Raw genomic sequence first — 15,968 nt, 5'->3', positions numbered from 1 at the left:
TAAAATTTTCCATTAAGTTGATTTTCATTCCTTAATTTCCAGATACCTTTTGACACCATACCCATCGCCACCTGGCGGTTTGGGCGTGGGCGGAACTTAATTTAACGGTTTAGCCTTTCATGTTTTCATCTTTCGTGTGTCCTCCTCCTCGCTTAACTTTTCGAGCGTGTCCAATGGCATACGAACAAGAACAAATTTGTTTTCTGGCGCTTATGGAGAGTGAGTGGGAGATTGATTAGGAGCGGAGGAGATTGTGGGCTCCATTGTTGTTGCCGGCCAGTCGCGCGACCAACTAGCATATCAGTTGCCATTTCAATCCTCCGTCTTTCTTCTACCCTCCTATCCGTGTATTCTTCCTCTTCTTCAATGTTAAGTTCAATGACAGAATTTGACGCCCCCTTGTACCTCCTCTTGTTGCTCATGAATCTTTGGACAGGGTTTAATCAGCCTGGCTTTGTTATCTGTGTTATAGTATGTATGATGGCCTAGTTTCTTTTTTGGGGGCAGATGGGGAATCGAGAATACGAGGGGTGACTGAGGAAAGGTTAATTAATTTGCAATTTCATTGAATCACAAGCTCTGACCCAGAAATGGGAATACCAAAAAGTTCCCTCCAATATATGCAGGGGACGGGTGCCGGTTGTGGACATAGTTTTGTTTTTGCCTCATAACTTTTGACCAATTGCATATTATACAAACATATGTACATATGTGTACCAATTTAAAGCTAGAGGTATTAGCTTCATACCAGTGAAAGAACTAAGTTGATTCCTTCATACAGAAATATTTGATCAAGAAATTAGGAAAGAGACCTTTTTTCGAGAAAAAAAATATACGCCCCTTTGTGGACACCTTGGAAAAATCCACTGAAACTTAAAGAAACCGAAAGTTTATTTATTTAAAGAGGATTCCTGGCCCAAAGAACAAAGTTGACACGTTTTAACATTAATCATCGTAATCAGAATCGCAATGATTGCATGTGAAGTAGCTGCCACGCATATCAGCGCACATTAAATGCACCGAACGACTACATTCGTTGCATTTAACGGCCGTCAATTTCCTTGGCAGAAGTTACAGACAGAGGATACAGAAGTCCTGATCATCGTCAGATAGAGCCTTGGCGCGTTTAGCTGATGGTTTAGATGGACTTTCCTTGACGCGCTTTGCATCTTTCGTGGCTGCTTTTCCTTCAAAGAGAAATGTATTCTGGAGAAGTGAGCACTTAGCTTTCCATCGGCTTTCAACCACGATTCGAAGGCGTCTTTGGTGTAACTGCTTGCAGAGGACCAAATTCTTCAAAAAGTGATAGGCAGATTGTGAAGATGCACAGTGGTCTAACTGTTATTTATTTGTTCTACATCACCATAAACAACGTTATTATGCAGTTTCTCAACCAAATAAACGCATTGAATAAAACAAAACCAGGGTGTCCACAACCAGTACCATGACGTGTGTCATGCATGACCCGGCCTAACAGTCAATTTTTCCAAAAGGCCAGACAAATCACAAACTACAATGACAACACTACGAGAAAAACGGAACACTAACATTTACACCCATTTTCTCGCACTTCCAAAATAATAAAATTCAATTTTGTTTATTTTTCCCAATTTGTGTACCCGTACTCGATGAGTTAAGAGGTACTACATACATATATTAGATTTGTGGTAAAAGTAGATGTGTGTAACGCAGAGAAGGGAAAGTTTCCGACCCCAAAAAGTAAATATATATTTGATCAGCACTAATAGCCGAGTCGATATAGCCATGACTGTCTGTCCGTCTTGATGAGCGCCTAGATCTCAGCGACTATAAGAGCTAGAGGAACCAAATCTTGTTTCCAGGCTCATGTGATATCACACTGCCCACCCCCCACAAAGGACGAAAATCTGTGGCAGCTACAATTTTAAAAATACAAAATAACTAAAAACGCAGTATTGTAGAGAATGACCAAATCTATCAGATTTCCGCCCGCCCCTCTCAGATCAGCAGACAGCTACTTAGCTCAGCTACTTAGATGTAAAATCTACATTGTAGATGTAAATACATTACAGATGTAGCAATAAAATGTAAAATATAAAATATTTTAAAATTCTATACCGACTGAGTATGGGTATGGAGTCGCGTCAGCAGAAACAACTCACAAAGTTCCTTCTCGTTTTTATTATGCTCACAGCACCTACATCAAATTAGCTATTTGTTATGGTTATTAGCAGGATAATTGCTTGCTGTCTAGGTTTTCGTTAGGGTAGTCAATTTTCCATAATGTAATAATGTAATGTAACTTTCCATTTAAAAAAGTTCGTTATTTGGGAAATGGCATCAATAAGTTTGTATTATTCTAATGATACTGGACATGTATAGAAGTGCCGAAGCACTTGCTCTCTGGATGCAAACAGTCTGATTGAACGGCTAATTGGCTGCAGTTCCGCTTTGGGTTTAAAGAGCACTCTGTGATGGCTTTAAATAGATTACCAAGGGCTTACCAGATCCGTATTATTTTTAGAGCGAACATTTTGCGGTGCTTAGGTAACAGTTTTTCCGGATTTGTTATTGAGTGGAACCCGCCCACCTAATCAGGGCGAAAATCGATTCCAACGGGGCTTGAAAATCCCAGGAATTGCACATTTTTCCACGTTTTCAAGTTCTAATCTAGAAACGGTGCTGGGGCTGGACATCTCTAGGCGTTGGCGCCGCTGTCAGCGTAGCCGTCTAAACAAATGTCGTTCCCGTTGTGCATATTGTACATTATACTATGCATAAGTATTTGGATTATCAGTTAATTTAATGATTTCGAATTTAGATTTGTGGGCAGGCGATTAGTTAACATTTGTTTTCAGCGTGTCCAGCAAAGGCCCAAAGGCAGAGACAGATGAGATAATTAATAGCACATGCAGTCCCCCCCCTCCCCACCCTACCGTACTGATGCCACTCCGGCTAGTTTTTATTTATAGACAAGGTTTATGCGTTTGTTGTGCCCACATCCTCCGATCTGGGGATCCGCTTTGCGGTGCACTCTATCTGTTTGAAGGCTGAATGTTATTCCAAAAACTGACGATCTTGGCATATTGGTTTTGATAAAGAAGCTTGACTGGATGTGTCAAAGGGCAAAGGGAGGTGTGTCTGAATAGGGGCGTTGTACATATGTATTCCCTATTGGCTGATGAGATCTTTACACTTTAGAAGTGTGGTGGTACACATTATTTTATTCTTTAGAGCGAAAACATTAGAAAATAACCAAAAAGCAATTATACTGTTCACGCATTACCATAAAGTAGTTTAAGCCCTCCAATATATAAAATACAAATATCGTTGCCATTTCAAATATAGATTTCAAATTAAAACGTCTTCGCGCCAATTTCACTCTGCTTTAAAAACTGAAGTCGTGGCAACTCTAGCAATCTAGTTAGAAGGGCATGCGACAGATGTCGCTTTGAGAAAACGGAGTAGCAGGTACCCCAAAAAATCTGGAATCTCTGAATGTATTAATTTTTAAATAAATAAACTTACATGAATAAAAATAAATAAACACCATATACACAAAAATAATTAATGTATTTATGCTTAAAGATCTCATTACTTTATCGATAGCAGCGAGTATCGTATAAGACTGGTATGATATGTAGCAAAGGTGTAGTTACTGTGTAAGAAACTCAATTTAGTCGACATTATTATAGACCTCTTTCAATCAAGCCATATTTAAAGGAGTACGTAACTATAGGCAGTCTTTTAGCAAATTGATTACATTGTCGGATAAAATTGTATGGTGAGCCAGATTTTAATGGAAAAAAAGCGAAATCGGCAGCACTGCCGAGTCCTACCCGGGAACGCGGCGAGCAACTCGTCTGGCGGGAAAATAAGTGAAAATAATTTTCATGCTGGTTCATTTCGATAGAAATGTAGAAAAATAGCCAGATATTCGGGAAAAAAGCGGAGTCGGCAGCACTGCCGTTCCTACACTGGCGCGCGGCCAAAAAAGTGAAAATAAATAATAATAACATAAACAAAAAATTTAGAAAAAAATGGTGAGTGCCGGCAGTAAGACAAGTGAGTTTCCCAATGCTCGCTTAGCTATTTTCGTGTTTATTTAGACATTTAGTGATATATAGAGGATTTCAATTGGCATTTCATACATTTTCGGAAAGACCCGGGGACAATCTCACTCCAGCGCCATTTAATAGTAGCTGCGATCTACTGCGGGTCCGGGGCCGGCGCCGACTCCCGCATCGAACAGAGGCTCTGGTGACCTCTTGCCACCCCATGAGTGGAATCGCTGCTTCTTGCCCAGGACCACGGAATTGCGTTTCTCGTCGCGCTGCAGCTGCGACTTGATGTGGCAGCGCTCGATGACTGCATCCCGGATTATGGAAGCGAACTCCACGTCGTTGAACTGAGCCATCAGCAGCTTGAAGAATGCCCAAATCTCGCCTCTCTGCGAGGTGGGCGGTGGGGCATAGTGGTGGAAGAGCCAGCCCCCTTCCGACAGGGAACTGTCCTCGGCGCTCACCGACCGGGCGTTGTAGGCGTCGCACACATCTTCGAAGCTGAGAATGGCCTGCAGGATGAACCTACGGTACTTGGACAGCTGGAGCTCGCAGGTATTTAGCTCCACGTCGGCGGAGGCAGAGTGCGTGGGCAAGGCGTACAGCTGCCTGGAGAGCGCCAGCAGCAGGAACAGGAGTCGCCAGGTCTGCATCATTCAAAGAGCTGCGTGCGATGGATGTGTGCCAACTGAGCTGGGAAATGGCTCGTCGTTGGCTTATATAGCTGCGGGTTTAAGTCCAACTGTTGGCCCGGCCACTGGTGGAAGAAGGAGTTGCGCCCGTTGACAACTTTGAAGTCCATAAAATAATTATAAAACGTTTGTCGTTTGCATTTTCTAAGCCGTTACACACGTCGCTAAATAAATACGAGTGCGTATTAATAAGCGTGGCATGCCCCGTCCTATCCTCGTCCTGGCTGTGGGCCGACAGTTGCAACAAGTGTCATAAATTTTCACGCTCCTAACTGCCGCTCGTTTGTTTCTTTCCGCTATGCCCGGCAATTTATTAATCCTGCCCAAAGATAAACGTGACGTGCACTTGAAACTGAGAAGGACTCCCCAAACGACTTGCCTTATATGTGGGTCGTGTCCCGCTTCTCTGTGTCCGCGTGAAGGCGCCACCACCCACCACCCTACTAACTAACCCCTTTTTGCTTGCCACTCACTCAGTCGTACAAATGCTCGCTGATTAGCAGGCAAGCGTATGAAATTAATCATATGCAAATATTACCACTTTTTTCCGTTGCTCAAGTTGTTGATGTCCATGCCCTTGCAAGGGGTATATCAGTTTTCAAAAAATATGCATGGGTATTCTTGTTCAGCTTGAAGAGTTTATTTTAGCTTGTAGGTATTTTGCTTTCTTCATAAAGTTGAGACCACATTATGTTTGACATTTGCCAAGTCTGTTATAAAAGCATTACAAAAGAGCAAAAAAAAAAGGGTAAATTTCCTAGGGTATTCCGAGCTTTATTTAACACAGTCAGCCCTAGCCCACTTGTTGGACATCTCTCTAGTCTTTAATTTACTCAAACGTCATGGGGATAGCTTGGCTGTAGGCGTTTGTTTGGAGGAAACATGTGCGGGCGGAAGGACTTGAAAAGGAGGAGGAGTTAGCCTTGGATAACTTAACTTAATTCCTTATTTCCAGTGAAATTTTTCATCAAAGATGTTATTATTTATTTTGTCTTTATAGAAATTCCGTTTTTGCGGCGAAGGTGATTGTCCCGATTGGGTATTGGCCGAAATCATATCAACCCTCTCCAACTTGAGTATAGAGAATTTGGAAAAGCTGAGCGATCTGGTGGCTCAAAGGATATGTGGTGGAACTTTCGAGGTGAGTGTGCGATATTAAACGGATTCGGCATTTACCGACTAACTCTCTATCTCTCTCCTCTAGGAATCGGCTATCAAATTATTGACATCCACACTCACCAATGAGGGGAAGACGGCCGTGGCCTGCATTCACTTTATGCTGATCAATGCATCCCGCTACAACTGCACGGAGAGCATATTTGGCGAGGAGATCCAACAGCTAGGTCTCCCCAAGGACCATGCTGCGGCCATGTGCCGTGTGCTGCAAAAACATTCCGGTTCCATACGTCAGAAACTGATAGACAAGGCATTTAGAAGTGGGTTCCTTTGGGCATGTTGTTTATGTATTCACTATATTCAAGTTTTCTTCTCCATTTTCCTCAGTTAACGAGCTGCAAAGCGTACGTAATGTTACCTCGCCTGGCGAAACGCCAGCAAATTGTGCCACCCTGGAACTGAAAATCTCGCAAGAACTGGTCGATGGCCTGCCCCAGGATACCACGCATATTGTAAACTTAGAACGCTCGCATATGATGGCTCTGCTGGCAGAGCTGAAAGTGGCTCGCGATATTATGGAGAAATATGAAAATAAACACTAGAAAGGGAATGCGAGGAAAGAAAACTGAAGAGACTGCAGCATATTTAATGGCATATACATAGACAGCGCTTACTAAGGAACAGAGATAGTTTGATACAAAGCCAATCAGTGAGCTAGCTAGTCAGTCGGTCAGTCAGAAAAAAAGTGTATATAAAATATGTAAATGTCGATTTGAAGAAATTTTGGCAATCGATTTTCGAAGCATTTTTCCAACGTTATAAAATAATTAATTTTTTCAGATGTTTTGATGATTTACCAAACAGGTCAACATGCTAATGAACACAGTTCCTAATCCTGTTTTCCAATAAACATTTTCCAGTAGTGGAGCAAGACACTTTCCAAATCCTTTTAATGCTATATATAAAGCATTGGCACATCGGTAGCCTTTAAACGCATTTCATGAACTCAGTTTTGATACGAACACCTTGCACACATCGCGTAATGGCTATATGACATTAGATTTAGCCAATTTTTCTGCGTAGGGATAGCATGAGAGACAAAATGAAACATTATTGCTCGTAGCAGTCTCTAGACACGTCTAATGCTTTCAGTCGAACAACTGAGGCACTACTTTATAAAAACATGTTTTCCATCAAAACACAGCCACCAAGCCAGCAAAATTGTATCCGCAAATTAAAACAAGACAGCTTGGCGCATATATTTTCCGCTCTGACTGCAGTCATTTCCCCTAAGGCCATCTCTATTTTTCCAGCTAGTCAGTTAGCAAAGTCTAATGTCATGTAGCTATAAACAATTTTGAAGTCATCATACTAGTCATTCTACTTACTACACACCCACATGTACACACAAGTATGTACTAGTATCTAGGCAAAACAAAAGATATGTTTATTGATTGATTTGATTTTTTCCCAATCAAATATGCGCTACAGTATTTGTGATCATGTCAGCCTATTAGTTATCTAATTTCCCATAAGGAAGGAGCCGAGGAAGACGACACCAACGTTGATCAAGTCGACTGGCCCAGCCCGATCCTTCATTGGAAAGCGAGTAGAGCTCGACTTCTTATGACCTCTGACCGTTACTCAGATTGTAATTACCGGCGAACCTGTCAGATCGAGAAATATATTGGCTGCCCTCGCCAGCACATGCTGTTTGGTGTACAGGTACTATTCTCCACTGGAAGCCACTGCTGTTTCAGCTGCGAGTACTCGCCCTCCACATACTGTGAGATGTTCTTAATAGTGGATATGTGGAAGGGCACCTAGCGGCCGAACACGGGAATAATGACTGTCTCGTACAGCTTCAGTTCCTTGACCTCGGGCTTGCGAGGCATTTGGCTGATGGACTTGCTCTTGCTCTTGCGCACCTTCTCCACTTCCTTGGAGTTGCGCCGTTTCCCCAGACGCTCCTTCGCCTGGGCGATTAGCTGCTGGGTCAGCTGCAGCGCTTTGATGCTGTTAGGATATTTGCAATTCAATTCGCGGCTGAAAATTAAACTTTTGGTAGATTTTATGCCTTGCTTTGCATCTAATAGCCTTTTTACACTGGGCGCGTCTGCTATCGATTTCGGCATAGACGCAATGAAGCAGAAAAGGCGTTTACATTGGAAGACGTGCGTCTTGAATTTGGATTTGGGTGTTTGATGACAAGGAAAGATACACAAATTTTTGAAAATCAACAGAATTAAGCAAGAAGTCAGGAAAATGGACGAAAAAGAATTGATTCTAATATTTAAATATTATTTTCAGACATTTCATTGTAGAGTTTGTGGGAGTTCTTCTTCAAATTATGAAAACCACCGAAGTTCGTCTCCAGCAGTGTCTTAATGGCATCAGGGGGTCAGAAAAATTTCATATGATAATAATACAATCAGTTTCAAGTATTTTATTTAATGACTTTATGTATATTTTCACCTTTTTGCACAATCATACATTTTTAGCGCCAAAATTTGATTTTTGATTTAAAATTTTTTGTTGTTATTAGTGGTGATAGTTGCGCTGATAGGCAGAAAATCCCAAAAATGAGCAAAAGCAATCGAATATATCGAATAGACGCACATGAATCAGAAACTTACGCAACTTTTTGCCACCACTAGGGCCCTATGCTTAACCTATGTAAAACGAGAAGGAACGTGTGAGTAGCTTCTGGGGACGCGACTCTACTTATACCCGTACTCAGTCAGTATATACATTTTTGAGATTATAATTTTTTTGAATTTTAGAAAAAAAAAAAATGTACATATTTTTGCTACATCTGTTATCAACATCTACATATACTATGAATATTCTACATCTAACATGTATATTATACATGTACCATTTAGATTCTACATCTCCTCCGCTAGGGGTTGCTCGCACACTGAACGCGGCAGAGTGTGCGAGCGAGAAAGAGAATCAGTGGCTAGTTTTCTTGCCGGAGGGGGCGGGGAAAGCAACAGAAAATTAATTTCTTCATTCTGGCTATAATTATGATCCGATCTGATTCAGATTCGGCAATCTGGTAGATATGGGCATTCTCTACGATACTGCGTTTTTAGTTTTATCGTATCTTTTAAATTGTGCCTGCCACCGATTTTCGTCCTTTGTGTGGGCGGAAGGGGGCGGGGCGAAATTTTGAAATACACTTGTAGCAGTGTGATATCACATGAGTCTGGAAACCAAATTTGGTTACCCTAACTCTTATAGTCTCTGAGATCCAGGCGCTCAACAAGACGGACAGACGGACAGACGGACGGACGGACGGACAGACGGACGGACAGACAGACATGGCTATATCGACTCGGCTATTGATGCTGATCAAGAATATATATACTTTATGGGGTCGGAAACGTTTCCTTCTCTGCGTTACACACATCCACTTTTACCACAAATCTAATATACCCCTTAACTCTTTTTTGAGTACTGGTATAAAAAACTGCGTCTCCGGCAAGACGCAAAGAAGCATGACGCAGCCCCAATGTAAACAGCCTATTAAACATACTTTATTTCCACTGAGATCCAGGAGTCCACGCTCTTCATTTGATTGTCCCCAAAATTGGTCATCGTGATAGATGTTGCTGCAGACTTGCTTTAGGGTGGATACATTTGCCAGACTAGACACAATGTTCTTGAAACAGACTGTTCAGACTGCGGCTGCGTCATGCTCCTTTGCGTCTATTCCGATATCGATAGGAAACGCGCCCAGTGTGAAAACGCCCATGCACCTCCAGAATTCAAATTCAGCCGCCTTGAACTTCGCGGTTCAGTTCGGTTCAAGTGGTTCCAGAGATTACGAACCAGAATATATATCGATAGCTTTGGTACAAATTAGCGCAAAATTCCTGTAACTGCTAACACTGTTTAAAAATAAAGTTGAAAATGCGTTATCTCTATTATCATTGGTGTCAAACGATTGGCGAGATTCCCCCAATCAGAAATGGGCTAGGTACAACTAGAGGGGCCAACAAATAGTGGACTCTCCACTCGAGATAAACTGATGTACATTATATTAATAGTCATTTATATAAGATTCTAGTAAAAGATCAATTAGCAGATGTATTTCCAATCACAGAAATAGCTCTTTGGATCTTGTGTAACATTGACTAATTGAACCTTTTCGTAATTAAAATGAATCAAAGCTGCTGAATGAGCTACAGTGCGACAGGAGTGACTAGACATTTTAGTTATAACGATGGTAATTTTATTTATATGATTACGCTTTAAGAATAAAATGGATGAAAACGCTATAAGTTTTTATTTGATTGGAAAAAGATACCTGGTGAGGCAATATCCGTGCAACTGGGTCCAAACGAACGGGAAGTCAAGTTATTTTGCTTGTTGTTGATGGACTTGTCCTGCAGAATGTGGCGCCACCTCACACCATATCTACCTGTTTGATATTGGTTCTCCTGCTTCACTCAATGCTTGCACACATCTCATGACAAATGCAAGCAAAATGGAAAGAGCCGCGGTCTCTTGACCGTCTTGCGATTGCGTCTTCTATCGCATTCCCCCACTGTAATGGCTAATGCGGTAGCCAACAAACCAAATGAAAGAGGGAGAGAAATCGTGTGACATCCCAATTCAGGCGTTTACGTATAAAATGTATTCTAAATTAATCATTAACTTACATACTCACTAATTACACTACTCGACAATTTTTTTAAATCTTTTATTTTTTTCATGTTTTTTTCATAGGTAGTGCTTTCTATTTTTTTACATAACTTAAATATATTATATCTGCTTGCATAGAACTGTGCAGTTCTGAAAAGCTGACAAATGCAGCTATAAATCCGAACCAGACACTTTGTAGCTTCAGCTTAACGTCTGGAAGATATTAAGCTTTCAAATTAGAATTTAATAATTGTTTTGCGGTATTTTTTTCCCGAAATTTCAACTTAAACGAGAAGGAACGTGTGAGTCGCTTCTAAAGACGCGACTCTACTTATACCCGTACTCAGTCAGTATTTACATTTTTGAGCCTATGATTTTTTAGAATTTTAGAATTAAAAAAAAAAAATTTTACATTTTAGGGGTTTGCTTGCGCACTGAACGCGGCAGAGTGTGCGAGCGAGAAGGAAAATGAGATGTGTTGTCGTTGGCAGGAGGGGGCAGGGGAAGCAACTGAAAATCAATTTCGTCATTCTGGCTATAATTACGATCCGATTTGATTCAGATTCGGCAATCTGGTAGATATGGTCATTCTCTACGATACTTAGTTAGTTTCTTAGTTTTTAGTTTCAGCGTATCCTGAAAATTGTGGCTGCCACAGATTTTCGTCCTTTGAGGGGGCCGAAGGGGGCGGGGCGAAATTTCGAAATACACTTGTAGCAGTGTGATATCACATGAGTCTGGAAACAAAATTTGGTTTCTCTAACTTTTATAGTCTCTGAGATCCAGGCGTCAAACAAGACGGACAGACGGACAGACAGACATGGCTCTATCGACTCGGCTATTGATGCTGATCAAGAATATATATACTTTATGGGGTCGGAAACGTTTCCTTCTCTGCGTTACACACATCCACTTTTACCACAAATCTAATATACCCCTTAACTCTTTTTTGAGTACGGGTACAAAAATTCAGGAAAAGTCGAAAAAAAACGAGAAGGAACGTGTGAGTCGTTTCTGGGGACACGACTCTACTTATACCCGTACTCAGTCAGTATATACATTTTTGAGCTTATGATTTTTTAGAATTTTAGAAAAAAACCAAAAATTTTACATTTTACATATATACATTTACATTTACACATATACAATGTCTATTCTACATCTAACATGTAGATTGTACAGGTTGCATTTAGATTCTACATCTCCTCCGCTAGGGGTTGCTCGCGCACTGAACGCGGAAGAGTGTGCGAGCGAGAAGGAAAATGAGATGTGTTGTCGTTGGTAGGAGGGGGCAGGGGAAGCAACTGAAAATTAATTTCGTCATTCTGGCTATAATTATGATCCGATCTGATTCAGATTCGGCAATCTGGTAGATATGGTCATTCTCTACGATACTGCGTTGTGGCTGCCACAGATTTTCGTCCTTTGTGGGGGCCGAAGGGGGCGGGGCGAAATTTTGAAATACACTTGTAGCAGTGTGATATCACATGAGTCTGGAAACAAAATTTGGTTTCTCTAACTTTTATAGTCTCTGAGATCCAGGCGTCAAACAAGACGGACAGACAGACATGGCTCTATCGACTCGGCTATTGATGCTGATCAAGAATATATATACTTTATGGGGTCGGAAACGTTTCCTTCTCTGCGTTACACACATCCACTTTTACCACAAATCTAATATCCCCTTAACTCTTTTTTGAGTACGGGTATAAAAAATATTTCTTGGCATGAATTTGGATCTCTGGTTTTGTCCACAGCATTGGAGTAAAAGTACCTGTCCACAACATTTACAGCCCAAACCGACATGAACAGGAAGGGTATATATCCGAGATATATCCATACCTAGGACTCGGTAAAACCAAAATTATCAATCGATTCTTACAAACGATACCTTTAACGATGCCTAATTAATGCGTCTATCTAAAACCAAAAATTCATGCCAAGAAATATTTTTGTTTCGACTTTTTCATATTCCGATCTTAGTAGTATCCGAAAGAAAAATTTGAAATTAGGAAAGATTTTATTCAATGTAAATTTTATTCATACACCCCCTTCAAATAAAACTCCCCATAAATGTCCTCAAATTTTTACCACAAGTTCAACCCTTTTCAACCCAAATTTCAAGCTCATATCGACTCCATGAACTGTATCAAATTTAATCAACTTCCGTGCACCATTTTGGTACCTATCGCCGTTGATTATAAATTATAGCATAACGTGCGGCGTAAATAAAGTAAAATTTGCTAATAAAAGACACAGAAAAGAGAGTGAATTCGGGGCAAAAAGGGGTTTGTTTTGCTTCCAAATTTGCTTATCATCCTCTTTGGCCACGGCAATTACCGTCGCATCCTTTCTGGCCATCCTCCTGTGTGTGGAGCAGGTTATTAAAATTATCTGCAGTGGCTACAGAAAGAAAGAAAATTTCAATTAAAAGAATACAAAAAAAGAAGAATAAATTAATTTCGAGCTCTCTCTCTCGTTCTCTTTGGAGGATTTTCTAATTATGAGCTTCGGCAGCAGCTGCGGAGGTTAAAAGTTGCGTTTTTATGGCAAATTTTTTTGTATTGTTTTTTCAATTAAACTTGTCAAAAACGGAAGGAACGCGACATTTTTTGATTGCTGCGTTTTGCTTTTTTTGTTTTCGTTATTTTTTCAATTTTTTCTTCTCCTTGCCACATGTTGCTGACACTTGCAGCAGTGATTCGGCACCAGCTCAGGGCTCCATTCTCTTCCCAGTCCAATTTCTGTTTCACTTGGACTTTGAACTTTGATTTATGATGCTCGATGGCGGAAAATATGGTGTGTGTGTGTGTGTGTGTGTGTGTGTGTGTGTGTTTGTGTGTGTTTCTGCCAGCTCTCTCTCCTCTCCAACATTGTCACCTGTTCTTTAATTAAATTTCCCCTCAAGGTCTGAAATGGACTGCAGCATTGAGTTTAGCCCCCCCCGCCTGTCCAACAGTGTACAAATATCATATCGAAAGGTAAATAAATGTTCCACGCAGCTTTGATCCAATTACCCCGGCAACTATTTACCCAGCATTTAATTGGTGCCTCATTCACGATTCCACTCTCAGCTCTCAGTCCTTTCTCCTTGTTCCTATTTACGCAAAATGATATCTAAATATTTGTGTGTCGTGTCAGTCCGCTTGGCACGATTTTCGTGTAAACAAGGCGGCGATGTCAACAGAAATGGTTCACGTAATACTCGTATGGTAAAGTGAATAGCGTATGGGATTGATAGGGGAAGGTAGGCAGCTTGCCTCGCAAATAGCGAGAGGTACCCTTGGGAGGGTTTGGAAGAAGAGTTCCTTTGGTACAGGGCATACACATAGTCGTAATCATCTCTTCCGACCCTTGCAAACCACCAACCTCCAATCCCACAACCAGATTCGACTGGCAACGCCCAAACATGTGTACCGTTATGTCTGGCCAACCCACTCCGCACCCATTTCTCTGGCCTGGCAATGCTGTCACATTACGCGCCTGTTACCATATCTTTACAACTGTATCTGCAGATCGTCCTCCACGCACTTCTATGACAAAGCACAAAACTTAAAAACCTTATGCATGTGATTTGAGGCCGCCCGTCGATGAAGTGGTGGGAGGGGATGATGATAAAGAGTAGAGTTGGGAGTGTTGGGAGTGGAAGATGGCTTGGGAAGAGGACACAAGTGTCAGCCTTTTGTCTGTGGTTCGGTTGGTGGTGGATAGCATAGCTCGTTCTTCCGGGTATTTCTTATTGCTCGGCTGCCGCTTCCGTTCCGGTTTTTAGTTCAGTTCAACGATGTCGGCGTCCACGTCCACCCTTGCGACGATATGGGCCGGTGGCTATCACTGTTTGCCACCCTCTGTGAGCTCTAAGTGTATTTACTGCGGGGGGAAAACCACTTTTTGACTTTTTCAATTTGACTTTTCCTCTGTCTGTTTGGGCCTTCCCCTCGGCGTAATAATGAAATAAACGTTTCGCTAAATGCCTACGTATTTCGCCATAAGGGTGAGTTGGTTTAAGAGTATACCGGAGATGGGAGGTGGGTAGATGGATGTCATTCAATTAATTCGATGCGATTTTGCTTGGAGGGGTATTAGCGAAACTAAAAGCGAACCACAAATCAGCTTGAAATGTGCTTAATGTAGAATCGATTTATATCATTTCAAGGAGAATTTACATATAGTATTATCACTGGATTGATTGACCGAAGAACAAGTGTATTTTTCGTTGTTGAATTCGTTTCTTCAAACTTGTATCAGCATCAGCAGCCTTATAGTCTCGACCATTATCTGTGCAATAGTCATGGTTTTCAGAATATGCATATATGGATATATAATATGGAATGGAATGGATGAATGCTTAGAGTAATCAATTTCAACTATTAGTTAGCCCCTAACATAAACCCCATTTGTATACACATTCCACTCAGAGCTTTACCGTGTGAGAAACATTGGAGACGTTTCACGATTCAGCTTACCCAATCAAGTATTCATATGAACCTAAAATGTTCCTCCATTCTTTCATGTCCTCTGGCAACACCTGAACATTGCGCTTCTGTGTGCTGAGTGCGGGCGGAGATTGACTGCTCGACATTAATCAACGCATAAATTTAACGCATTATTATTTATGTGCGTTGCCTCCCCTCCGCTCGCTATTGCTTCTTTCATTTTCAAAATAGAAATTGTTGTACAAATGTCACGCCGGCACCCCTCCACTCGGAAATCAGAAACAAAATAAATGGCGCTAAAATGATTCAATTACCCGAAACGGGAAAGAAAAACGAAAACGAAAACGAAAAATATATGGTATAGGGGAACAGGTGGCCAGGCCAGGGCGACAAATTCTTTGGGGCTAAAAATTTTAGACGTGTTTATTGTCGGGAGGCAGGGTGCTGTGCCACCCACACCTGTGCGTCTGCGGGGCGCCAGAAAATGTAATAAGCGAAAATAAGATTTTAATTGCCAACATTTATGGGCGCCGCTGAATGCCATTTTAATGCTCCAGCTCGCAGAGCTCACCCCTGGGAGACAGGCACGCACACGAGGGTTCCTCTGGTCGCCTTGGAGCTCCTTACAATCTTCAAAACTGAAGCTCTAATTGCCTTGAGGATTCATTAGTGGGTTCTATTTGATTTCCGGCTCCTTTCAAATGGAGCTCCTATGGCCAGCCTCGATTGCTGGCATTGATTCCTCGTATCATTATCCCGTGTGTTTGGTTCCCTGTCATCTTCCCTGTGTGCTGTCTGTTTGCTTTCGCTCTGGTTGCATCCATTGCCAGGCGAGGCTAATGCGTAATTTCCACTTACCCATCCTCGTGGGGTTAACGTTTACGCTTCGTTGGATTTCCTCCGTCGTGAGTTCCCTTCTGGCTCGTCCTCTGCTTCCTCCTTCTATGAAATGGTTATTTTTTGCTTGTTTGGATATTTCACTTAATTTAATGTTGTTCTGTTGTCAACGCAAGTAAATCAAAGCTTGGACT

General features: G+C 41.5%; 2 protein-coding genes across 5 annotated transcripts; one reads left to right on the top strand and one right to left on the bottom strand.

Moving 5' to 3' along the window:
* Positions 1 to 3,745: 3,745 nt before the first annotated feature.
* Positions 3,746 to 6,796, top strand: LOC111066787 (COMM domain-containing protein 4). 4 transcript variants are annotated; one of them, XM_022355640.2, is made up of 4 exons: positions 3,746 to 3,763; positions 5,733 to 5,873; positions 5,937 to 6,168; positions 6,236 to 6,794. In XM_022355640.2, exons 1-4 carry the CDS (start codon positions 3,761 to 3,763, stop codon positions 6,448 to 6,450), a joined length of 591 nt encoding a protein of 196 aa, XP_022211332.1. In that variant the 5' UTR covers positions 3,746 to 3,760; the 3' UTR covers positions 6,451 to 6,794. The 4 variants fall into 4 exon arrangements, with proteins under 4 accessions (XP_022211332.1, XP_022211331.1, XP_022211329.1 ...); XM_022355639.2 differs by lacking the exon at positions 3,746 to 3,763 and adding an exon at positions 3,917 to 4,022 and having other exon boundaries at positions 6,236 to 6,793; XM_022355637.2 differs by lacking the exon at positions 3,746 to 3,763 and adding an exon at positions 4,165 to 4,685 and having other exon boundaries at positions 6,236 to 6,796.
* An 875-nt stretch (positions 6,797 to 7,671) lies between these two features.
* On the bottom strand, positions 7,672 to 9,451 carry LOC111066788 (FACT complex subunit spt16-like). The gene is made up of 2 exons (XM_022355642.2): positions 9,390 to 9,451; positions 7,672 to 7,894 (listed from the first exon to the last, which is right to left on the bottom strand). The coding sequence occupies exons 1-2, from the start codon at positions 9,449 to 9,451 to the stop codon at positions 7,672 to 7,674; spliced, it is 285 nt and encodes a 94-aa protein (XP_022211334.2).
* Positions 9,452 to 15,968: the final 6,517 nt, after the last annotated feature.

Source organism: Drosophila obscura, unplaced genomic scaffold (assembly GCF_018151105.1).
Source record: "Drosophila obscura isolate BZ-5 IFL unplaced genomic scaffold, ASM1815110v1 contig_189, whole genome shotgun sequence".
Taxonomy (NCBI): Eukaryota; Metazoa; Arthropoda; class Insecta; order Diptera; family Drosophilidae; genus Drosophila; species Drosophila obscura.
The sequence above is the reverse complement of the archived record's forward strand: the minus strand, read 5'-3'. Positions and strand labels throughout refer to the sequence as shown.

Coding starts and splice junctions, on each gene's coding strand:
- LOC111066787 (XM_022355637.2), top strand. CDS start 4,548: ATGGCCTGCAGGATGAACCTACGGTACTTGGACAGCTGGAGCTCGCAG. Junction 5,874..5,936: donor TATGTGGTGGAACTTTCGAG/GTGAGTGTGCGA, acceptor TCTCTCCTCTAG/GAATCGGCTATCAAATTATT. Junction 6,169..6,235: donor GATAGACAAGGCATTTAGAA/GTGGGTTCCTTT, acceptor CATTTTCCTCAG/TTAACGAGCTGCAAAGCGTA.
- LOC111066788 (XM_022355642.2), bottom strand. CDS start 9,451: ATGACCAATTTTGGGGACAATCAAATGAAGAGCGTGGACTCCTGGATC. Junction 7,895..9,389: donor TGGATCTCAGTGGAAATAAA/GTATGTTTAATA, acceptor TTTAATTTTCAG/CCGCGAATTGAATTGCAAAT.